This window comes from Anabrus simplex, chromosome 2, assembly GCF_040414725.1.
Source record: "Anabrus simplex isolate iqAnaSimp1 chromosome 2, ASM4041472v1, whole genome shotgun sequence".
Classification (NCBI taxonomy): Eukaryota; Metazoa; Arthropoda; class Insecta; order Orthoptera; family Tettigoniidae; genus Anabrus; species Anabrus simplex.
Window position 1 is genome coordinate 1,066,654,250 of NC_090266.1, and position 25,664 is coordinate 1,066,679,913.

At 40.9% G+C, this 25,664-nt stretch overlaps 1 protein-coding gene across 1 annotated transcript in view; it reads right to left on the bottom strand.

The window, feature by feature from the left end:
* Positions 1-443: 443 nt before the first annotated feature.
* LOC136863776 (uncharacterized) overlaps positions 444-25,664 on the bottom strand; it is a 66,013-nt gene continuing 40,792 nt past the window's right edge. The window contains exons 8-10 of the mRNA XM_068226084.1: positions 14,696-15,620; positions 9,625-9,821; positions 444-1,234 (exon numbers count right to left, since the gene is read on the bottom strand). Coding sequence (XP_068082185.1) covers positions 692-1,234; positions 9,625-9,821; positions 14,696-15,620 — 1,665 coding nt within the window. The 3' untranslated portion in view covers positions 444-691. The remainder of the gene's footprint in view (positions 1,235-9,624; positions 9,822-14,695; positions 15,621-25,664) is intronic.

The window sequence follows — 25,664 nt, forward strand, 5'->3', positions numbered from 1 at the left end:
GGCCACCCTACCGCACGTAAACTCCGGCTCAGAAACACCTCTGCGGAGGTTCGGACCTGCCTTCGGGCAGAATAACCCTTACCTATTGTTATTCACATTGGTGAAAATGCCTACTGCTATCTTCAAGTACTGTAGTCAAGTTATATTTGAGGTGATCGGTTTTTGTGGGCCACTCTGTGTAGTTTCAAAGCAGCTGCGTTATGAACCTATAACACGCTTTATTACAGTAACAAAGTTTATATATTCTAGATGAATGTAAGAAACTTGGTCTTGGTTATCATGTTACTCGAGAGGAGAACGTAAATGTAAACATTTTGTAATATCAGGAAGAGAATAATAATATGGAAATGGGTTATTTAAGGAAAATATCATCATTAGAGCAAATTAATGAACAAAACACCTTCAAATAAACATGTATTAAATACAACAGAAGCATCGTTTGATTCTCAGACTTTGGTACCTTTTATAAATGGTAATATTATTTCATGGCGGTACCGTAAACAATATTTATTTTCATAGAATCAGAAAGACACTCACTGAAGTTCTCCATTCAGACATGTTGCCGCCAGGAGTATATTTCGAAGTTATACCTCTTAAAAAGATAACTGAAAATATTACTGGATCATCACAGACATGCTTAGACACTTCACTTCTGACAGTGGACTTTTCTAGCTGATTCATTGCTATACGCTCACAGTTTAGTAACAATGTCCTTCTTTCTCGCTGGTAATTTGTTTTCATTACTATTGTTGTTTTCGTGGTTTCCTGACGCGACCATAGCCATTGGTCTGGCTAGCCGTAGCTGACGATCCTCCGTTAACTGCAGAAGTGCCACCGAGCTGGGGTCGTGAGGGCCGGTAGGGTAACCTCGAAAGGCTGGAGGCAGAACAGGTGAATCTAGGAACAACCCGCTACCTCCAATCAATAGCCTGGGCGAGTTCCCATGCTGCTTCCTGGCAGCCCTGCAAGTTCCCAGAAGAGTATTCGTGCCCTTTAGTCTCTGAATGGCCTTTTCTCGTTCTGCTGCAAGCAAGCTGTTCTCATCTGGGGGAATAGCACTTGGTCGCAGCTCGTGCATCGGGCGATATGTGGTGGTGGAGGAAATCGCTCCAGCAAGAGTAGCAGCCTTTCCTCGCGCTCGCTGCCTGCGCGTCTCCTTCGAGATCTTCTGTATGGCATCGAGCACCTGACCTCGCTGGGAGTCCGGAAGTAGAGCTGACACCTCTTGGAGGACCTGACAGAGAAGAATACAATAGAAAGAATTGCGAAAAGACCACTGGGAATGGAGTATTTGGAAAACAAGATTGTACTTTTACATTAAACTCTGACTGAAATTATATGAGAAATGGACAAGTCCAATCTTGAATAGGAACAGTGTGTTTCATTTTTATAATACTCTAGTTGGTGGTTAACGCTTTAGTTCGCGAGTTATGTTGTATTATGTTATATTATACATGAAAATGAAAATACACAGCCTGTTTGCAGTCATTCGACCGGGTCAGGAATGGAATGAATGAAGCCCCCAACTAGCGGCGAGGATAGGATATGTGTTGGCTGCCGAAGCCTGTCGCACTCCTCTGGAGCAATGATTAGTGAATGAATGATTAATGAAATGAAATGATACTGGAGAGTGTTGCTGGAATGAGAGATGACAGGGAAAATCAGAGTACCCGGAGAAAGGCCTGTCCTGTCTCCGCTTTGTCCAGCACAAATCTCACATGGAGTGACCGGGATTTGAACCACGGTATCCAGCCGTGAGAGGCCGGCGCGCTGCGCCTGAGCCACGGAGGCTTCACATATTATACATAATAATACATATTATATTATTATCCTGTAGTGCGCAGTAAATAAATAAATAAATAAATAAATACATTTCTACCAAAATGGTGTGCTCTCTTAAAGTCTAAAGTCCAAGTAGTTTTTTTAAAGTTCTTTCAAGGTGGAACGATTTTGGGCGGTTATTTGCGAGAGAACTCCAGCGATCATCCGAATATCTTTGGTCCCTAGGATTCCATTCCAATACCAGTTTTGTCCGGCCTACTGCCATTTCAAAGTGGCTTTGTTTTAACAAGTTGCTTTATATCGCACCAACATAGATAGGTTTTATGGCGACGATGGGATAGGAAAGGACTAGGAGTTGGAAGGAAGTGGTCGTGACATTAATTAATGTACAGCCCCAGCAGTTGCCTGGTATGAAAATGGAAAAACACGGAAAAAACATCTTCAGGGCTGCAGACAGTGGGGTTCGAACCCACTATCCCCCGAATTCAAGCTAACAGCTATGGGCCCGGCCAACTAGCTCGGTCAAGGTAGCGTTCTCTTCAGGATTTTATTAATCTGTGTGACCAATCTGTTGTATTCTGGCCGGTCTGAGTGACTCAGGTGGTTAAGGCGCTGGTTTTCTGAGCCAAAGTTGGCAGATTCGATCCTGGATCAGTCCGGTTGTATTTGTAGGTGCTCAAATACGGCAACCCTGTGTCGGTAGGCTTACCGGCACATAAAAGAATTCCTGCGGAAAAAAGTTCCGGCACCACTGCCTCTCCGAAAACCGAAAGGTAGTTAGTGGGAGGAAAATCTAATAACTTAATAAAGTATTCTGTATTCTGCTCTCTTCTTATCGTTCCGAGCAAAACCAACAAGCGAGTTGACCACGCGATTAGGTTCGCGTAGCTGTGAACTTGCATTCGGGAGATGGTTGGTTCGAATGCCCCTGTCGGCTACCCTGAAGATGATTTTCCGTGGTTTACCATTTTCACATCTTAATTAAGGCCATGTCCGCTACCTTCCCAATCCCAAAACTTTCCCATCGTTGGGTCGGGTCGTCGAAAACCTTTGTGTTAATGCGGCGTTAAACTACTTGCAAAAAATCCATGCAGTACCCAGCATTGACCTCTCCAAACATCTTCGAGCTGTTCTCAGTTCCCCCTTTGCAAATTCGTTCAGTGTCCAGGTTTCACAGCCATAAGTCAGCGCAGGGAGAATGCACTGAGCAGCAACTGTTATCTTCACATTAACTGGCATGCTTCGTATGAAGATAGTAGAATGCTTCTAAATTGCTTGCCAGTCTAGCTTGATGGGCCAAAATATTTCACCGAGCTCGATAGCTGCAGTCGCTTAAGTGCGGCCAGTATCCAGTATTCGGGAGGTAGTAGGTTCGAACCCCACTGTCGGCAGCCCTGAAAATGGTTTTCCGTGGTTCCCACTTTAACACCAGGCAAATGCTGGGGCTGTACCTTAATTAAGGCCACGGCCGCTTACTTCCCACTCCTAGCCCTTTCCTGTCCCATCGTCGCCATAAGACCTATCTGTGTCGGTGCGACGTAAAGCAACTAGCAAAAATAAATAAATAAATAAATAAATCAGATTTTGGATCTCCATTGATATTCACCAGCTGGTCAAGGTAGATGTATTCACTGACCTTTTCTAGTGGTGTGTTTTTGATCTGAATACTACCTGTCGGGCGCGCGGCTGTGAGCTTGCATCCGGGAGATAGTAGGTTCGAATCCCACTATCGGCAGCCCTGAAAATGGTTTTCCGTGGTTTCCCATTTTCACACCAGGCAAATGCTGGGGCTGTACCTTAATTAAGGCCACGGCCGCTTCCTTCCATCTCCTAGGCCTTTCCTATCCCATCGTCGCCATAAGACCTATCTGTGTCGGTGCGACGTAAAGCCCATAGCAAAAAAAAAAAAAAAACTACCTGTCGGAACCCATTTGTTGGACATGACTTCGGTTTTGGAGACTGAATTCCGATTCAAGGTCTGTAACTAAGGGCTTGAGTTCTTCACAAAGTCATTAGTAAATAGTGCAATATCATCCGTAAATCTCAGGTTGTAAAGCCTCCTCCCATTGACTTTCGCTCTCCATTCTTTCCAATTTAGCCCACCGAGCTCGATAGCTGCAGTCGCTTACGTGCGGCCAGTATCCAGTATTCGGGGGATAGTGTCTTCGAACCCCACTGTCGGTAGCCCTGAAGATAGTTTTCCGTGGTTTCCCATTTTCACACCAAGCAAATGCTGGGGCTGTGCCTTAATTAAGGCCACGGACGCTTCCTTCCCAATCCTAGCCCTTTTCTGTCCCATCGTCGCCATAAGATCTATCTGTGTCGGTGTGACGTAAAGCAACTTGCAAAAAAATGCAATTTAGCCCTGACATTGCCAATTCTAGGGCAGGGGAGAACAGCTTGGGAGAAATGGGATTCCCTTGTTGAACTGCCTATCCAATCGAGAACTCCCGAGTTGATTCACTGACACTAACAAAAGTTGATGAACTCTCCTAGATGTTGAGATGAATATTGCTGTATGGTGCTTCTACACTCTTGCATAACAGATGCATGACTGACTGAATCAACCACCTTTTAGAGATCAATAAAAGGTACACATAGATGCATTCGATATTCATTTGCTCTGCTACGGTAATTACTTCTCGAAAGGTATGAATGTGGTATATTTTTCTAAAGATACTTAGGAATCTTGTTTGTTCATTGGGCTGGGCTGACTCATGGGTGGAACTAATTCGATTCAACAAGATTTTTGCAGGACTTCGTAGAGAACAGAAAGCAAGCTCATAGGACGATAGTTTTAAGGTCGTGAATATTTCCTTTCTAATGCAGCAAGATTATCTTAGCTATATTCCATTATGTTCGGATGGAGGAACTGTGTAAACAAGAAGTAAATATTTTACAATTGAGTGTTTGTTTTCTTACTAACAAGCTTGTGTATCGACAACCAGTCCATCACAGCTAGCAGCAGGTCCCTTCTTCATGTTGTCTCTCGCATGTTTGACTTCAGAAGAAAGCACTGGTTGCATTGGATGGGCCAGGTAAAATCGTAGATTCCTTTACTCTGCTATGTAGGTTGTCATACAGTTTTCTTTTTTGCTATTTGATTTACGTCGCACCGACACAGATAGGTCTTATGGTGACGATGGGATAGGAAAGGCCTAGGAATGGGAAGGAAGCGGCCGTGGCCTTATTTTAAGGTACAGCTCCAGCATTTTCCTGCTGTGGAAACCACGAAAAACCATATTCAGGGCTGCCGACAGTGGAATTGGAACCCACTATCTGGATGCAAGCTCACAGCTGCGCGCCCCTAACCGCACGGTGAACTCGCCCGGTCATACAGTTATATTATACATAAGTGCTTGTTGCATCAAATTACATGAAAAGAAATATGTTCTTCTTTCTCAGCTTTTCCCATACCCTGGTGGAGTCTCTGATGCAAACTGTATAGCAATGTGGATTTGCCCTTGTTTAACGTCCAAATGTCCTTCCTGACTCCAAGAAGGGAATATGTTCGTTTTAAGTAATATTGATGTTCATGAATCAGTAGCCATATTGTACAGCAGAATAGTTGCTCAAACCATTCAAAAGGATAAGGAAAGTTCATTCTGTGTTTGTATGCTTGCCATGGGCGAAACAAAACTTTTCAATGGGCAGTAATGTCCAAAATATTGTTAAAGTAAGTACTCTTCAAAATATAGCACTCAGTACTACAGTACGAACTGTAGCGGAATGCCACTATTTGAATCCTGAGGCGAAAACGTGACGAAGACTGAAAGACAGAAAATGTAGCGACCTTTAGTTTGTTCCTTTTGACTATAAAATTACGTTAATTTTCCAAGTCATTTGTAAAAGTACAAGGACATTGTATTATTATTGATGTATTTGAATTTAAATCTAAACTTCTGTTGATACATATTCCTTTTTTGACAGGTTAGCTGAATCGTTGTTGATGCTGTCCATTAGGAATGTTGAAGGAACAATGTTTGTTATTTATAAATAGGTGATTTGTACGCAAAGGAATAGACAGCTTAAGACCATAGTTAGTAATTTGTTAGAGACAAAGATAAGTTTTCAAAGGAAAAAATAAAGACAGTAATCACTAAAGTATCAAGAAATGTGGTAAATGTGTGTACTAGTAACAAATGTAGCAGTGTGAAATTCTCGGGGACGGTGTAATGAAGATGTGTGAAAAATGAGAGGGCGCTCGCAACAGAGAAACAAAAGAATGTAAGGAGTGAACATTGCGTATGTACCTGCCCAGGTGTTGGGGAAATATAATACGAAATGATAAGTATGGATTACACACAAACGTACGGCTTTCTCCAGCGAAACTGTACCTAATGTATATGTTACGGCTAATTACCGAAAACCGGATAATATCAAGATTAGCCAAGTAGATTCTATATTATACAAAGTGTGTGGATAATGTTGAAACATTCATAGTAAAATAAGACTTTATTTGGCTAAAGAGAGATTATCTCTTTATATGGATTGTGCCAGAACAACGTAGCTTCTGCTGAAATTAAAGGAATATTTCGAATTAAGTCCGTTGACTGTAATAATATTCAACGATCAGTCAATCTTCCTTCAGAATTGACAACAACAATCGTAGCGTGGAAAACGTCTTCTGAGTGTAGTGATGTAAAAGAAAATTTTTAACTTTTGGTATTTTATATCGAAATAATGAGATGAAGATTTGTCATATTTTTTGGTGATAAATATCACGAAATAGGGCCGATGACCTTAGATCTTAGGCCCCTTTAAACAACAAGCACCAAATATCACGAAATAATTCATTAAGTAAAGAACGTGAGACAAGAGAAAAGTCGGCTCTCTTTTACCGACCTTTAAAGAAATGTGATGTGTAAGACTTGAAGAGAAGTAAAGTTGAGAGCACCAGTAGAAAGAGAAAATACCATAACATATTTTAAGTTGTATGTGAAAAATTAAAGATTCGTTTGATATTGTAGATGAAAGACACTTAAGCATTGGACGGTGGAAAGCATTCCCGGTGACAATTGGGGGATTGAACTAAAAAAGAAATACAAAAAGATTACACAAATATCTAATTTTCTGTACGTCAGATTCAGTGTACCGTGACAAGAAAGAAAGAAAGAAAGAAAGGAAAAAGTTAGCATGTCAGAATAAAAGTGTGGTTATTTGGCCGATGGCGCTTCCTGCAATGAACAGTGGGTGTCAGGTTGATTTAATCGACACGCAATTGACGCGTGACGGAAACTTTTGTTTCATTACGACATGTCAAGATCCCCTGACTCATGCAGTTAAGGCTGCTAACACCATAGAGAGTAGAAGAAGAACCCAAATAATTATCAAATATATTTTGTATGTTTGGGGCTCCTGCCATTCTTCAGACAGTGGAAGAGAATACACCAACCGGGTGATTTGCGACGTGATATCCACGTGAAGCAGTTTGACAATTGTACATGGAAAACCTCGACACAGCGAAGGCCATGGTAGTGTAGAAATGGCGAAGGAAGATATTCAGAACATTATCTACGTACATGGGTGCAAAATGCAAACCGTAAATCGTGGCCAGTAAGTTTAAACTTTGCAGACAATAAAGAACAGGCCATATCATGAAGGAGTTTGAGAATCGCCTTGTGGAACCATGTTTGAACGTGCGACATTTGTGGGACTTTCATCTTTCACTGCCCCTAATGAAGGCACAAGAAACTTGAAAGAGGAACTGAAAAGGATTTACAAAATGTGAAAACGGTCGCACGTATTATGGATGATCGTAATGAGTCCATGTCGCAAGATATTTTTGAAGCTGGATTATTGCTCAGAGTTCTAAAATGAAATCTGGAAATGAATCCCAATTACAAGAAGAAAAACTATTTTAAGCGACTTTATCATGTGAAATGAAGTTCCCGAAAATATATTGTAATGCAAGAACGAAGAAAGTACAAACCCATGTGCGTATTGTCCAGGAAGAAAATAACCAAAGATGGCAATACAATGTCAGCAAAATAATCTAAGGATTCAAGCAAACAAGATGAAATTGAACTCGAGCCTGTAATGATTATACTGAGAGAGTCGTGGATTCATACAACGATTAAGGGTAAGTTGATGCTGCAAATGTCCTATTTATTGTTTTGTCAATAGAGGATGATTAGTTGTTCAAACTTGGGAATCAGTACGGAACTCTGCCTCAATTATGTATGAGAACACATTTTTAGTTTGCCCTGAAAAGCTTTATTTCACTATATGATTATGTAGTCAGATTAGAAGGCCCTGCATGAGATAGCCAGCCTGCAGTGCGTATCCGGAGGCCAGGTTTTCAGGAAATGCCAGTGGAAAGCTAAATATGATGCAAACAATTGCAGATGCAAGGCTTCCAACAGTACCTGTCACTCAAGTATAACTTATAGAAATAAATAAAATAAAATAAAAGTGTGAAACAAGTGTGTGTTGGGTATTCAGCCCGAAGGCTGGTTTGATCCTCTGCAGCTCCACCAACAGCTGTCATAAATATCCTAGGTGTCACTGAAGAGGCGTACTAGGGAAATGAGGAGTGAAGTAGTTTCCCGTTGCTTTCCTCAGTGAAACAAGTATGTAAAGCTTAATATGTCATTGTGTTTCCGAAATGTATGAATATTCTTTAAAAGTAATTTTCATTAATCATGCAGGTGCAGAAATTGAGGTACAATGTGCAACAAGTGTGACTAAAGTATGAGTTGTTAAAATAAAGAGACAATAAGTAGAAAGTATGTTTAGAAAAGATTAACATTGAATTTATTGTGTTCCTGTAATGTTCATGTTTTATTTAAAAATTACTTTATTTATTACGTTAAACTTCAGTTTTGATTATGTCAGATTGCAGGTACTGAGCATACCTTAAAAAGGTATTGTGTTCAGGTTATGTAATTCAGATATAACTTCTGTAATTTTGAAACCAAAAATGTATCTTAACATTTAGGAGATGTTTTCCAACATCATCGAGTGCTTTTTGGCTAATGGCATGATTATCCGGCTAAAGTCAGCATTGATTTTCAAATTTTGACATTAGCTACGCGGTTTGGGTGATGTCAACATAATCCGAATAAACATAACATCAGTTGATTTTAGTGCTTAGCCGTAACATATGCTATACAGTCCGCGAAACATTTAGTGATACTTCGTTTTACAGGGGTGAGGAGTAAGGAAGGAGCTACCCCGGTTCCGGTAATACTGCCAACTGAATGGAAATGAAATCTGAATTGAATCGATAGTATGATCGATCGATATGAATTTTCTAAACGGTCATTTCCGTGTAGGAGTTCTAGGTTGTTCCTGTGATGTGCCTTGATTTTCCTCACTCATGTTCATGCTTGACCTATATTTCGACTTTGCTGTGTAAATAAAAACAGTATTTAAAGTGTTGCAATTACACCGCCAGATGTCTCACGGTGATGCATAATGGTTTCATATTTTTGCGTCAAAGGTTGCTAATACGATTCTCGAAGATAATCGAGGTCTACCGATTCAGCACTAGGGAGCTGAAGTACCACTATAATTTTGCGTACTGTATATGCATCATTTGAAATACTAAATGGTTGATGATGATGATGATGATCCTACTTTAACACAATGTATTCAGAATGGTAATTCTACTCCTCATTTAGCCATAATAATTGAATCGGTTCACTTGCTCTAATTTGGAGTGTTCTGCATGATATTTAATTTTCTTTTGTATTTTCAGTTGTGTCAGAACACTCTTCTAAAAAAGTATTTCCAGTGCTTAAATGTCGATTCTTTAGCTCCCACTAAAATAGCGTGCAGTAAAATGTTCTTTTTAAATTCGGGGATTGTTTTACATTAGCTAATAACGAATCATCTTACCGAAAACTTATGCAGCGAAATGAGAGCGTTGATTATATCTCCGACGCCTCTCTGTTGACCGTAGCGGCGCTGGCTGTCGACCAGTATCGTGAGAGGACTAACGTCGCGCAGGCGGCAATGTGGTGGCGTCGGCGACGAAGAACCACCACTAGTCGTGTAACTGGAACTGGCATTATGAAGTTTTGCCGATAATTCATCTGGAAGAAATCAGTAAAATGTCTAAGACTTTCATTCTTGCAGATGAACCATCAAACAGTGAGGGTATCAATTTCTTTCAATTATACGAACATATTAGGAGGCACCATACAAGAGGGTAATAAATCTACTTTTCTACATTTGTTGTAAATGATAAATTCGTTTTATTTGCATCTTAACAAACACACAAAAATATAACTTTCTTCAATTAATTAATGAGTAAATATTTTTTTAGTTGGAGTTTGAGACCGTGGAGACCAAATGTTCAAATGGATGGTGTAAATACGCTACACGGTATCTATATTCTTGGGCAAATCACTGATTTTTAACGTTTACAGGCGGTGCTACTAGTGTTAGAAGCACAAATTTGCTAGAAAATTAATGTTAATCGTAAATAACATATCGTGTCTTTTAGCTGACAAAAAGTCATTAACGAAATCCATCTCCCTGTGAAACACGTAGCATTGTAAAAATCATGATGATAGTTTTAAGGGGATAAAATATCGAGGTAATCCGATACTTTCAGTAATAATTTTCCCATGTTAATTTTAAACTCGTTGTGTTCGACTTACTATACGTGTGTGTATGGATGTTTAAGCCACTGTTCAGCACTGTCACTGTGTGTTTCTTCACACAGCACTGAGATAAAGCCCATCTCTAACTTACGTGGAGAAAGTATAAACCGAATACTAAAATAACTAATTGTTCCCAAGGAAAGAAGGTTTTTAATTGAAAATAAATTGATTTAAAAACCTCTTATTTCGTTGTTAAATACTGTACAATGGCCTATCGGCATTCTCCGCACTCGGACTGTGTGTATCGAAGAAAATAATAATGCTATTGTTTTTACGTTCCACTACCTACTTTTACTGCTTCCATAGACGTCGTGGTGCCGGAATTTTGTCCCACAGAAATTCTTTTACGTGACGGTAAATCTACCGACACGTGGTTCTGGGGCCGGATTTTGAGGTAGACTGACTAGACTGCATCTTAGGGGTTGGGACCAAAATGGGGACCGCACCACAAAAAAGCATATTATTTCAATTTTGCAAATTTTGAAAAGTTAAACGTGCTATTTGTTTTACGTCGCACCGACATGGACACACTTCACAATTAGATTGCATTGAGGCGTAGCTCCTGGTCAAACATTCGCCTACGTTGTCGGCACCCCATAAGGACTGAAGACCACGACCGTCAGCCAGAAGAAGTCCATGAAGAAAAGTGTACAATCTACGAGCCCATTATCCACTACTACCTGGAAAAACATCACCTCACATACATTCAGGTGATAGATAGATAGAGGATTATTTTAACTGGCTAACTTACATTTAACTAGTGAAAATATACGTAACATGAAAAATGAAAAAACACTACTAATGTGCTATTTTACTGTACATAAAATATCTAATGGTAGGAGCGAGAGGAAAACCAGCCCGCCAGAAATTCCACTTGGATAATGCATTTATGACTGCTGTTGTCCTCGCTGCTATGAATCACCATAATGGAAAATAATGTAAATGCCGTGTAACCAACCAATGTTTGATACATTGTTGATGGAACTATTATTTAAATTGTGCAGTTTAAATAGTTTAAGTAGACTTTCGGAGCTTGGTTTCTTTCGATAGTGTCTCTTTTCTTTGTTTTGTATGGTTTGTATTTGGCAGCCGTTGATTAAAGGCAGCATAAAATATAGACTATTCTCAAAATAAAAATAAATTCAGTTCATTAGAGGGAGGACTACGTTGTCATCCGCCTAATTCTACGATCAGCATTTACAGTGGTGCCTCGTGTTTCGTTGGAAAACAAACACGAATTATAATAATGATACTAGTTTTACGTCCTGCTAACTACTTCTGCGGTTTTCATGAGTTATGTTTCATCTCGTTAAATAGAAAATATAGAAGTTAGCATGAAATGGACTGTACAAACGTGTAAATGGCTATTACACGAATATTTGGAATATTTTCGTATCAGTTTACCTCATAGTTATGTCAGTCAACAACAACATTGTTAAATGAATCGTTTTTTACTTCTTTGGCAAGTGATGGGATAATTGAATACAAAATAATCGCGTGTTCGATTATTTCATTTTATTCGATTACATTTTCCCATTCGATTATTTTTCGAATTATTCATTGAAATGAATGAGGCAATCGAATACTGAATATTTTCTCATTCGATTATTTTTTTCGATTATTCATTCAGAACTGCATTAGAATGAATGAGGGAACTGAATACTGAATGCTTTCAAAATAATCGAATGGAAAGTGATGTTATTAAGACAGTTAACTCACTCAATTAATTTCCAATTTGGAGATACGTTTGGAAAAAGGTGCATTTCTTCTTTTCATAAGAGTTCATCTATTCGCTTATTTCAGTCGATTATCCATCCGACACAATTAGACCGAAAATTTGATTCATGACGCATCCGAATATTCCATGCGGTACAACCGAATGAAATTTGAAACTCATTCGATAATTTTATTGGATTATTTATTCGATTACTTTAATAATCGGATAGAGGTTATTCGATTTTTAAAAGCATTCGATTTTCCCATCACTAATAAGCGTCCCATCCTGATGTTTCGTGTTTCTTTCTTCAGCTCTAGTGTACACATATGTGCGTAGCTCATATGCAAAGAGGGCTGCGTCTGCCCCTGAAGTTTCACATCTCACAACCACCACGATGAATGGATGATTCAAACTGAATTCAAACCAAACACTCAGTTCGTTTGATCTGCTACCAATAAAAATGTATGTTCTACTTAAAAAAGTGTTTCTGAGTGCCATAAATCGGAAGTAACCTAATACAAAAATATACCAAGTATCTCCACGTAGACACATTTTAACCACGCACATTTTTGTACAATCTAGTTTACGTTAACACTTATATGTAGTTTATAATTACATGAAACGCGATTCGTGAATCACGCTGTGCAGTATCTAGAATGGAAGATATTGTCGGACACTTACTATGAATTGCAGTGAGTTTTATGTGATGCGATGAGATTTTACCCCGATCTCCAACTGGTAATTCATCGCACAGTTTTATTGCACGTTTATTTAGTCACCTGCTCTTCAAACTGTACCAAGCAGGTGGTTGCGTTGTTTGGATCACGTAGCTATCAGCTTGCATTCGGGAGATAATGGGTTTGAACCCAACTGAAGATGGTTTTCCGTGATATCCCATTCTCACATCAGCAAATGCTGGGGCTATACCTTAATTAAGGCCACGGTCGCCTCCTTTCCACTCCTAATCCTTTCCTATCCCATCGTCGAAATAATACCTGTCTGTGTCGGTGCGACGTAAAGCAAATTGCAAAAAAAAAAAAAAAATAATAATAAAAAAACCTTCAAAGAGAGAACCGGACATTTTCCTCACTTCTTTGAGGTGATTATCCGAATATACATGTGATGCGACTAGAGAATATATTGTAACACTAATAAGTTTAATACATGTTTTATCACTAGACCTCTGAATTTTATGTTTTGAATATCTTGCTTTTGGTTTCGTGATTGGGCAATGCCTAACAGATTCTAGAATGGCAAAATTAACTATCTAGACTTTGATTATACTTGTAAATTATCATCAATTAAAATTTAATAATTCAAGATGTAATACGGAAAATTATAATCCTCCAGAAGCAGGTAATATTTTAGGAAGAAATATTGCCGAGGTGATTAGTTCAGGTGGTAGAGAATTGGCGTTCTGAGCTCAAGTTCACCGAGCTCGATATCTGCTGTCGCTTAAGTGCGGCCAGTATAATCGGGAGATAGTGGGTTCGAGTCCCACTCTCGGCAGCCTTGAAGATGGTTTTCCGTGGTTTCCCATTTTCACACCAGGCAAATGCCGGGGCTGTACCATAATTAAGGCCACGGCCGCTTCCTTCCAACTCCTAGGCCTTTCCTGTCCCATCGTTGCCATAAGACCTATCTGTGTCAGTGCTACGTAAAGCAAATAGCAAAAAAAAAAAAAGTTCTAGTTCGATCCCGGCTCAGTCCAGAGATACTTGAAAGTGCCCAAACACGCCAGCCCTGTGCCGACGGATTTGCTGGCACATAAAACTGCTGCGGGACAAAATTGAGGAACTCCTGTATCCATTTTCGAATTAAGGACGGGTTGCAGTACGATGTTTTTGAAATGCTGGTTGGCACTTTACTTAAACGCGCAATCAGTCTGAAATAATTTCCTAGATTGAGAGCAAGACTTTAGTTTCCAGCACTTTTTCTAAAGACCTACCTGCAGACAACGAGTTCATTTAATGTTTCAAATAAAGCGGTATATTCCACTTAAAAAATGTTCAGTGCCATAACCTTGAGGTAAACAAATAAAAAATTCGACGTCTTGTGTTCGGTCTGGAAGATTGACAGCTGGTGTCCAAGACTTCGAGGAACGTTAATTTGTCGTTCTGGCACACTGCAGCCTTTACAGGCCAAGAAACTCACGAATACTTGTCTACCTGAATAATTGAAGAAACTTTAAATAACTAATTGTTGATGAAATAAATATTTGACCGCTTTCTTTACAAACAAGCAATTTTTGTCATTCAAAAGAATAATACATAAAATAGACAAAAATATATTCTAACGTCAATTTGGACATTTTTATCCACTGCAGTTTTAACGATGTATTTACACAAATTGTGCACAGATAACCTTGTTTTTGTTTTTGTATGTCAGGAAAAAATAGTTTACCTAAAATCCGAGATATATTCACCATATCATCACGTATTAGCTGACGACGGTTTCTTAATGTCACACTTAAGAGTAATTTGGAAGTTTTAGGTAGGTTGACATCAAGTTATTCAATCATCACTGCTCCTAGATGATGGCTCATCATGTGGAATACTGATACAACAAATGTTATAATTCCTACCTTGAGAGGTGATTGGATTGATGTGTTGACTCGATAGAGCAGGAAGTGTAGCTGTAGCTTTTTTCATTGTAGCTTTCTTAATCTTGAGGGTGTTAGTTGCACTGCGACTCTTAGATGATGACAATCTGCTACAGTTACGATCATTAGCGTCCTCACCATAGAGACAGTCATTCACTGTCGGCAAGCAGATAGTATGACGTAACACCTTTCCTGGTCCAGGTGTAAATACAAGATGTAACCCGGAGTTCACTTCACCATTTAGATCGGAACAACTTCTTGGACACTGAGCGAGATACTCCGCGGTCTCCACCATGCTCTCCGCCCAGCACCAGCCTTTACTCTCAGCGTTAAACATTCCCTCAGTGGGATTTATTTCCCCTGAGATAATTAAGCGACAGAATGTACCAAGGGCCTTCAGTTCATCGTCACTAGAAGTAGAGTTAATGGAATTTCGTTTGCGCCATTCATCAAGGTGCCACCCATTCTCGTGAGAGGTAGCAAAGAGACGATTCAGGTACGGTCGTAATACAGGTGCTAGATGACGCTTGTCACTGTCCAGGGCGCGATAAAGCCATTTTAGTACTTGGCGAACTAAAACTGAATCGTCACCGAGATTTGCATTTGAAGTTTCAACATCACGGCGTACGAAGTCTATGAGATATGCAACAGAATTATCAAAATTGACACGAAACTTGCTTCCGGGGTCACTTTTAGTTCCAGTACGTGAAGTCGTCTTTTTACCATGCCGTCTTCGACCATGAGAAATGCCAAGAGGAGCACTAGGAGATTTCTCTCCCAGACAGAGTTCTTTGGCCTGGTCGAGAATAGCAGTGAGCAGGTAGATTAGATCCTCAACGGGGTCCTCTTGATGAATTGTGCTAGAGTTGTGAAGAGGTACTTGGAGCCACGATGGAGTATTCTGATTCTGCAGAGAAAACATATAATATCATATATGCATAACATGCCTTCATATAAATCGAGGAAGGGAAGCACGTTTCAAAGCAGGTTAAACGAATAAAAGGGAGATGGAGAGAAGGAAGAACGGACAGGAGGAGGCAGTAACGGTGATTAGGGGCGGGGGCGAGCGGTCGAGGGGGGGGGGTAGTTGATCCCCCATTTTGTGGAGAAAACTTTACATTTTTATTCCATTTTAGCCGGATCAAACTAGGAATTATTTTTAAGCAATTTTTACAAGCCCTGTTGTCTCATCAGCTAATTCTTTCCTTTATTTTCTTTAATTATTAACAAAATTACTAGCGGAAATACGCACAACACGTCGTTCGTCACGGCTAATCGATTTGTGCAGCACCACAGCAAATAGTGGAGACTTTGTATGTACTGTGAAAAAGTGTAGGTAAGGTATTTTTCTTTTTTTCGCCAAAGCCATGGACACTAAGGTATGATTCACCCGCTTGTCGGCGCATTCGTCAGTCGGATAGTCTCTTTAGCGTTTGTTAGTTTCAAATACTAAATGATTGTTACCTGTATAACCACGCCGTACTTCTATTTAATTGTAATAATGTGTAATATTGTTACTTTGGTGAAACTTTCATTGTTTTGAATCAAAATCTCAAAAAATATTATTACTGCACTCAGGTTGGTAGACTGTTAACCTTTACCTCTCTGTCGAAATTTGCTGAGAGAGCATCTTCAGTTTTGGTGTATATACCCCGACCGCCCTCCACTCACCCCGTCCGCTATATCCAACAAACCCGGGTACTGTTTGTTTTCTCTACATGTTTTCCCCCCCACTTCAAATTCCCAATCGCCGTTACAGTGAGGAGGGGAAGAGAGGGACGAAGGAAGGAAGGAAGGAACAATAACGAGTACAAAGGAATGGCGAAAGGATACCATTAATTCTACGTCGCAGTAACTTGGACAGTTCTTATGATGACGGTGGTACAATACAGGAAAGGAAGTAACCATGGCCTTAAGTAGCGTACACAAAGGGAAATAGTTATCGAAGAAAGTAAGAGGATGAAGAAATGGAACAGAGAAGGAATAACAAACGATTAGAAAGCAAGAAGGTAGTTAAGAAGAGAAGAGAAGAGTGAAGGAATGAAAGCAGGAAGGGACTGAGAAAAGGAAGGATGAATCTGAACAAGCTCCAAACAATCGAAGGAAAGAAGGAAAACGTGTAATTAGGAAGGAAAGAAAGAAAGCGAAGAAGAAACAAATGTAATGGCGGTAGATGAACGGAATCGTTATATATATTGAAACAACACTTAGGTCAATATACATAAAATAAAAACTGAAAAGGAAAATGCATATCGATCTTAGATATTATAAACTGTTTCCAGAAAGAATTAACATTGCTTGTGTATTTGTGGGTTATCTTGGTAGAGATAGCATCATTTAAGATCCATCTAGGGTGCTCATAGGGAGAGTAGGAGAAAGTTCCTTCAAATGCCGAAAAACATTCACACTGGCTTCACGAGATCACCATTGGTTTTACGTCGTACCGACTTGGACAGTTCGGGTGACGATGTGACAAAACAGGGATGGAGGTAATCGTGACCTGAATTAGCGTACAGTCCCCGGCATTTACACGGGACAAAATTAGAAATTATGGAAAACCATCCTCAGAGCTGCATCGCAAAACCGGACTTATAATTGATAGTTCCTTACCCGCAAAACACCATCTTTATAAAATGCAAGTATAACGATAGTACTGATTTAGATATGTTATTTTTTTACCGCTCTAAATACCCACTTCCCCGGTCATTTACTGGCATAATCACAGCAGCTATGCTTGCGTCTATCTAAATCTGTGAGTACCGAGCTCGATAGCTGCAGTCGCTTAAGTGCGGCCAGTAACCAGTATTCGGGAGATAGTGGGTTCGAAGCCCACTGTCGACAGCCCTGAAGATGGTTTTCCGTGGTTTCCCATTTTCACACCAGGCAAATGCTGGGACTGTACCTTAATTAAGGCCACGGCCACTTCATTCCTATTCCTAGGCCTTTCCTATCCCATCGTCGCCATAAGACCTATCTGTGTCGGTACGACGTAAAACAAATAGTAAGAAAAGAAATCTGTGAGCAGTTGTTTCTAAAGTGAACATGCTAAAATCACGAAGAGGAACCCGCCTTCTTGCACAATTAACGGAGGCTGTTCATAAGGTATCCCCTAAGAGCCTAAATGCATGTTCTAGTGTGACAAGGACTAAAATATACATTTAAATGAAAAAAACAACAAAATAACTGAGTGAAGATGAAATGAATATAAGTCTAATACACTTAAGAAAATGAAAATTCCAACACCATGAAGGCATCGGTCGTTTGTGTTGATTTTCAAGATATGGAACGATGCCATGTAGGTATGTAAACGATCAAAGTTTCAGACCCATTGGATTCTTGCTACAGGTCTCCCCACGTGATTGGTCGCGGAGGAATCAACTCCAGTATACGGACTCTGGTGTAGCGTAGTTGACATGCAGTCTGTGCAGTGAAGTGTTCCCCGTCAAACATGCCTCGACGACAGAGAAGAGCACGCTATCAACAACTGTCGTCGTTTGAGAGGGCTCGGATAATTGGGCTGTGTGAGGCTGGATTATCGCTAAGGACTGTCGCTGCACGTGTTGGCCGAAAGGCATCTACGGTACAACGTGAATGGCAGCAGTGGTCAAATGAATGTACCCATACTCGTAGACCTGGTACAGGCCCAGCGCGACAGACAACTGTGAGAGAGGATCGCCGCATCATTCGGATGGCCCGGATGGAACCCCATGCAACAGAAGCGCAAATTCGAGCAGCTGTGGCACCCCACGTTACACAACAAACAGTTCGTAATCGCCTGCGTGCAGCTGGCTTACGAGCCCGTGTCCCTACAGAAGGTGTTCTATTGACCCCACAACAGCGACGTGTAAGGCTGGCCTGGTGTCGGGAAAGATCGACGTGGGTCGACGAATGGCATAGGGTCGTCTTTAGTGATGAATCGCGCTTCTGTCTTGCCCGCAGTGATCGCCGGAATCGTGTGCGCCGACGTACCGGGGAGAGGGGCCACCCAGATCTTATTGTCGAGAGGCACACAGGGCCAACACCAAGCATTATGGTCTGGGGAGCTATGGGCTTTAATGTGAAACCACAATTAGTGCTTGTCGAGGGCACTATGACTGCTCGACAGTACGTTGATAGGGTACTCAATCCAGTGGTTGTTCCTGTGATGGCGAACATTGCTAATGGGATGTTTCAGCAGGACAGTGCCCGAGTTCACACTGCACGCATTTCCAGAGCAGCTCTCCACGACATCACAACCTTAGAATGGCCCGCCAGATCCCCGGACCTCAGTCCTATTGAGCATGTGTGGGACATGATGTGTCGACAACTGGCCAACCGTCCTCGGCCACCCACAACTCTGGAACAACTGACCCGTGCAGTGCAGCAAGCATCGGCCACAATTCCTCAGGAAGCGATCCAGGGCCTTATTTTCTTCATGCCTCGACGAATTCATCAATGTATTGCAGCTCGTGGTGGGCACATCCTGTATTGATTGTTGTCCAAACTTGCGGTCAGAGTAACCTGAAAGTGTAATCATCGAATCACAACCAAACACTCGTCCTGCATGTTCAATTGCAGCAATGTAGCACCACTCCTTCTGTGTGTTGCAATTTCCATTTTCTTCAGTGTACTAAGCAAATTTTCATTCCAACATTCTTTCGTTTTATTCTCTATGGGAACACTTGAAGGTCGAGACAGTGTTCAAAGTCAACCTCTGCGATCTCACTCTCTCTCACACTACGACGAACGAAACCCACCTGTAACCTTCACTCCGTGTCGAACGGGTAATATCTAGAATACGCCATTAATCTGTGAGGTTTTGCGACCATTGATTTAACGTCTTGTTGTAGCATATTATATTTCATCCACCCAAGGCTAAATATCAGCGTGTCTACTCATAGCCTGCGCCATCATGGCACGTGCTGACGATGTTCAACAGAAAAGACGGTCACATCGTTTGGAATAATAAGGTTGTCAACAGTGTATCCAGAAGTACTGAGTGATAAGACAGGCGTGATATGAGTACATCATGACCAGTGTGGCCAACACTCGAAATGTTTTACTTTCCTGTTCGAGAGTTTGGGAAGCAATGAAATGTATAAGATATATTACATTTGAAATAATTTTGGCGATATACCTGTACCCTGTAGGGTTCTCCGAGAAATCTTCCATGAAACTTCGACCTTACTTGACTGCCCTTCTGACACTAGTGACGTTTCAAGTGAAAATCCCACCTCATAGCTGTCGGGATTCAAAATTTGGTCATCAGAGTTCAAACCCAGAGGCTAAACCGTTGCACTAATCATGCGTCCTAGACAGGAGAAGGAAATTTCGTAAAAATATAGAGTTGATGTTCGAAAACTTAAGTTATGGACGAAGAATGAATAATCGAAATTTTCATCATACAACCTTTCAACGCAAAAATGTAAAATCAGAGGAATATTTTGAAGATGTGTAAGAAGCAAAACAATGATCATGCTTGTGAAAAATTATGATACCAGGTGTGTAAGCGCAGTGTAGTGAAAGTATTGATCACTGTTTTCGTTTAAGTACCAAGATATGGTATGATGACACAGAAATATTTACCACAATTATTCACAATGACTACTGCTCGATGTTTATAATTCAAAGGCATTTGGCGTTGTAAGTGCTAGACATCCGAGTCGGGCTGAGTGGTTCAAGTGGTAGAGAGCTGGCCTTTCGAACTCTACCTTACGGGTTCGATCCCGACTCAGTCCAGAGGTATTTGAATGTGCTTAAATACGCCAGCCGCATGTCGGTTGATATGCTGGCAGATAAAATAACTCCTGTGGGACAAAATTCCCGCATTTCTGCGTCTCCAAAAACCGTAAAATTAGATTTTAAGATGTAAGGTCAATAACATTATTATTTATTACTTCTAGGCATCCGTCGCGGATGAGGGCTAATAATGTGTGTAAGCAAAGTATATTTATAATAATTACTGTCCCTGTAGTACCTTTTATATGTGCTTTCAAGTAACAATGGTTAAAAATCAGGTGTTTCCCAGGAGTTACGTTAAATATTATAAACCTAATTAATATACTTAGGTACTGTATAAGTGTGCAGAATGAATAAGACGAAAAGCTTAACTTTAATTAAAACTGTTATTCTGCTTCATGATTTCCATATTTGCCACTGATTTAGTTGAAATCAACTTTGATGCATGTTTCGTAACTCATTTTTAAGAATTTGTTTATACTACAAGAATTTTAAAACGTCATTAGGTGCAAGGAATCCATTTATGAGCATAGCGGTTTTGTAGAGTAAGTAGTTAGGTGCTAACTTTCGATGGTGGTCGGTGGATACAGAGTGGGTCTCGGCATACAAGTGGCCACGGCTGGTCCGTGGTCCAATAACTCTGCACTCCGACCGGCCAACCGAGCAGAGGAGGGGTGGCCACGGCTCTACCGTGGCTCTATTCCTCTGCATTCGGGAAACGGGACAGGACTGGACCTCATGGCTGGCCCCAACGGTCGGCTGTCCTGAGAATGGTTTTCCGTGCTTTTCCATTCTCCTGCACTAAGGCGAATGCTGGGACTGTTCCTAGTATAGGCCATGGCCGCCAACCCCCTCACCTTCTCCGTGCATCTCCTTCACCGTAACGAATCTCCCGGCCTGAGAGACGGCGTTACCGTCCAAGAGGCCCCACTGCCCCTTCAGGGGAAATAATTTTTTTTAGTAGTAGTAGTTTCGATGGTCTAGGTTTTTGGATCGGATCTCGACCCACCACTCAGAGTACTTAAATGCGGGGGACCCGTTCAGTAGATTTTAAATACATGGCAGTTAATTTGAACTTAACATATTATTATTATTATTATTATTATTATTATTATTATTATTATTATTATTATTATTATTATTGTACCGGGCGGTACACCTCCACTCCGCTAATTTAAAATGTGCGCCTGTTGAAACTCCTCTGCTGGAGGAAGTCTGAACTTTATATACGCTATTAATTCTCTACTTTCTCAGAAGATGTCACCATGTGGAAAAATTTGAGTTTTTGAACTGTGTCATTTTTGATGTGTTTTTGTTTCGCTTGAAGTAAGAAGTGTGAACTTTCTCTTCTAGAGTACACTACTGAAGATCGACAATAGTGCACCCTAGTGCGAAGTGAAAGAACTTTTCTTGGAGAAAATTTAATTTCAAAAGTTTGTTCTGTGCTAAATTTCTTTCTGTCATTGTTTAAGTTGGCTATATTTTCCCCTTCCTTCTCCTTGTTTTGTATGTACCCAATCGCGAATTTCTTTACTTAATTTTCCACCAATAATGTGTTTCCTCTTCATCTTGTGTAGGGGTTTTCTCTTTTTCTCCAATAAAGAGTTTGTGGGAGGGTGTTTTCTTTCCCCTAACGCCTAGAACCGTCTGCGAGAGTATATAAACTGCTGATTTTTGGGTCTCTGCGCCACTTCTGTTCCATCTTTCAGTGTGTTAAGTACATAGCAGGGGGCGGGAAGCGCCTCTTTCTTCGGCAGCGGTCAACAACAAGGTAATGGCCGATTAATAACTTCTTTCTTTGCCAGCTCAGCAGTTTAACTTTCGGGGCGGGTTCTAAGCGTTCAACCATGTAACCTTTTCCTAAAATGTAAAAACAACTGGTATCTATTCTCTTTTGAAACTGCATATCGGGATAGAGAGTGCTTAACCCTCTCGAGCTCCCAATCATATTGTTTTGAGGTGAACTTATTTTTCTCAACCTATTCTTCCGTAATGTAAAGTAAATTGTTATTTTCTTAAGTCACCTCTGTAGTATGGGATTAGCCCTTGCATCCATGGCCTAGAGCCAAATTAGGTTTTGAAACTAGTGTATTAGGAGGGCAGTTCGCCTCCTCTCAAATTGTTATTTCAGAGGTCATTTAATTAACCTGCTTTTCATTCAATAGACCTCAGTAGATTGGGTATTCTACCCCTGTGTCTATGTCCGTTGAGGACAACTTGAAAGTTGAGTTTGGTGTGGCCTGGGAGAGGCTTAAATAAAAGAGCGAGTGGCTCTTTTGGACACTGAGTGTTGTATGCCTCGAGGAGGCTTTACTGTGCAATTTGGAGCAAGTGCTCCAGGGTTTGATTGGGGTCTTCTGCCCCCTTGTTGAAATGTGTATACCGTAAAGTTGGGCTTGTTGCTCAAGAATTGTGACCTCAGGGCTCGAAGCCCAAATTCTGTAATCTCTGTAATTGTACATTTCAAATTGTGTTCGGCTACTAAGTACCTGTTCTTTGTTATTACTTAATTTTGAAAAGAAAATATAACCTTGTTAAATTTTACAGTAACTTTGATTCCGTAGTTTGAGACTCATTCACGCCCGCACCTTCTTTCACCTCTACCTACCACCAAAACACGGTAACAAGTGGTAGCAGAGCGTGGTTGAATGGGTCTCAATTTAGCCCCTTTTGACGGCTACACATTGTTTTGATCCGAACTCTAACCATTTTCTCAGTTGCTGGAATTTTTTGACTTTTTCAAAATTGTTTTGTCATCATGCCAGGCCCTCGCGATGTTCTCCATCTTAATTATTTGCGCAAGGAGGAGTTGATATATGAATTGACTATTAGAAATGTACAATCTGGAGGCACGGTTGCAGTAGACACTAACAAGCTTAGAGAGTCCCTAGATTTGCCCATTTCCATCCCCAATTTGGGAGAGAAAGAAATTGATGACTCTCTTTCCACGATCGTCGAGAATATTACTGGGCTAGCTTCTGTAGTTAGTTTTTTTGATGAAAATGATCCGTCTCCTAATCAAATTAAGCGTGTGCAAGGCAGGCTATATCATTTTTCGAATAGGGTTAACGATCTGTTGTCTCTAAAACTGAATGACGTTCAGAGGAAGGAAGCTAGTACGCTCCTGGAAAATATTTCCGAATTATCTAGTAAGGTCACTTTATTGTTGACTGGGGAAGTTCCTCCCAAATCTGATCAACCCACCATAGTGAATGTAGGGAGTGAGGAAGCGCCTCCCAAGGGAGAAGTTAATAGGATAACCGTTGCTGCTCAAACTATCTCTGCCCCATTGGACAACGAGCCTGAACGCCGTGCATCGTTGAGTAACATCCGTTCTGAATTAACTTCCTTGCCATTGAAACCTTTACCGACTATGTCACCCGGGTTTAGCAGCTTGCCTCATCCATTGGCAATGTTGCTCAGAGGGATCTCTAAGTTTTCCGTTAATACCACCAGTGATGTAATTTCTTTCTTAAGATTTCTAGTTGAATTTCAGGATCATGCCCTTGTGTTTTCTCTTTCTCCATGTCAAATTTTGCAGATTATCTATCCGTATGCTATTGGTATTCTTTCTGATAAAATCGTAAGAGCCATTGCCGAGCAATCATCTATTGAGGATTTCCATGCCCATTTGCTAGCTAACTTCATCCCTGCTAGGGCTAGGTCCTCCCTTATTCAGAAGTACTATTATCGGGTACAGCGCTTGGATGAAAACTTGGCTGATTTCATACAAGACATTAAGTTTTATACCAGGGTGTTTGCTCTTCACTTCCCTGAGGATCAAATTGTACAAGCTATTGTGGAAGGGATTTCACCACCCTACAGGTCATATTTGTGTTTCGCGGCGTGCCCGCAAACTTTTTCTGAACTTGAAGCATTGGCCGTCTCAGCGGAAGGAGTTAGATACGCCGATTCTTTGCGTGTCGCGAAAGAACCCCCTCCTTCGTTTAGTAATACTCGGCCTCCACCTCGCCGACCAGTCACACCCCGTAAATGTTATGCTTGTGGGTCGCCTGACCATCTGCGCAATAAGTGTCCACTGATCAAGTCTAGTAGGGCAAATAATGGAGCTGGTTCAGCACAAGGCTGTTTTAAATGTGGGGCTTTCTCACATATCGCCAAGAATTGCCCAAACTCGAATAGCACCCCCTCCTGCTCAACTTCTGGTGCAAATTCCACCTATGCCAATAATAAAAAGTGACTAGTGGCTTCGGCTGAGTCGACTAATCCATCTTCCCGAGACTCAGCCCCGGGTAAACAGGTTGTAAATTCAGGGAACGTGCAATTTTCAAATTCATCTTTTGAAGGTCCCAAAGAGTGTCTTAGGATTGCGGCGGATACCCCCGCACCTGTTCCTTTTCTTAAGATTGAGTTAAATAACGAGCCTATAACAGCTCTCTTAGATTCAGGCAGTGTTTGTTCGATTATTTCGGCTGAATGGTATTCTAAATTGAAAACGGTTTGTAAACTTCCTGACTATGTCTCTTCTCCTGTTCAATACGTTTCGGCTAATTCATCTCCATTAGAAATTCTAGGTTCCTTACTGGTCAAAATTCGTGTTTTTAAGTTTACATGGAAAATTAAACTGTTTGTGGCTAAGCACTTGTCTTGCCCCATCATATTGGGAGCGGACTTTATTTCTCACACTGGTCTTGTGCTCGATCTCCAGTCTAGGTCGTGCACATTCAAATTTGCGTCCAATTGCAATATTCCCTTGTTAAAGTGTAATTCTGTATCATGTTCATCTATTTCGCCTACCCAGGATGAGATGTTGTTAGACCTTAGACATCTACCTGAGGAGCAGGCTGATAGTATTCGTAAATTGTGTCAGTCGTTTCCTGAGGTGTTCTCTGATACTCTTGGTGTTACTGACCTTATTGAATACAAAATTGAGGTCACGGATTCGATTCCTGTCCGTTTTCCACCTTATAGGCTATCTCCACCTAAAATGAAGGCTCTGAAAGAAATTATCGACCAGATGTTGAAGGATGGTATTATTAGGCCCTCTAAGTCGGCGTATTCATCGCCTATTTTTCTAGTCCCGAAACCCCAAGGAGGCTTCAGGCCTGTCATTGATTACAGGGCTCTCAATCGGAAGGTGGTGTTGCAATCTGTGCCCCTTCCTGACCTTCATTCTTGTTTTTCATGGTTTCGTAAGGCCAAGTTCTTCACCATCTTGGATTTGAATCAGGCCTATAATCAAATTCCCCTTGCCGAAGAGTCTAAACATCTT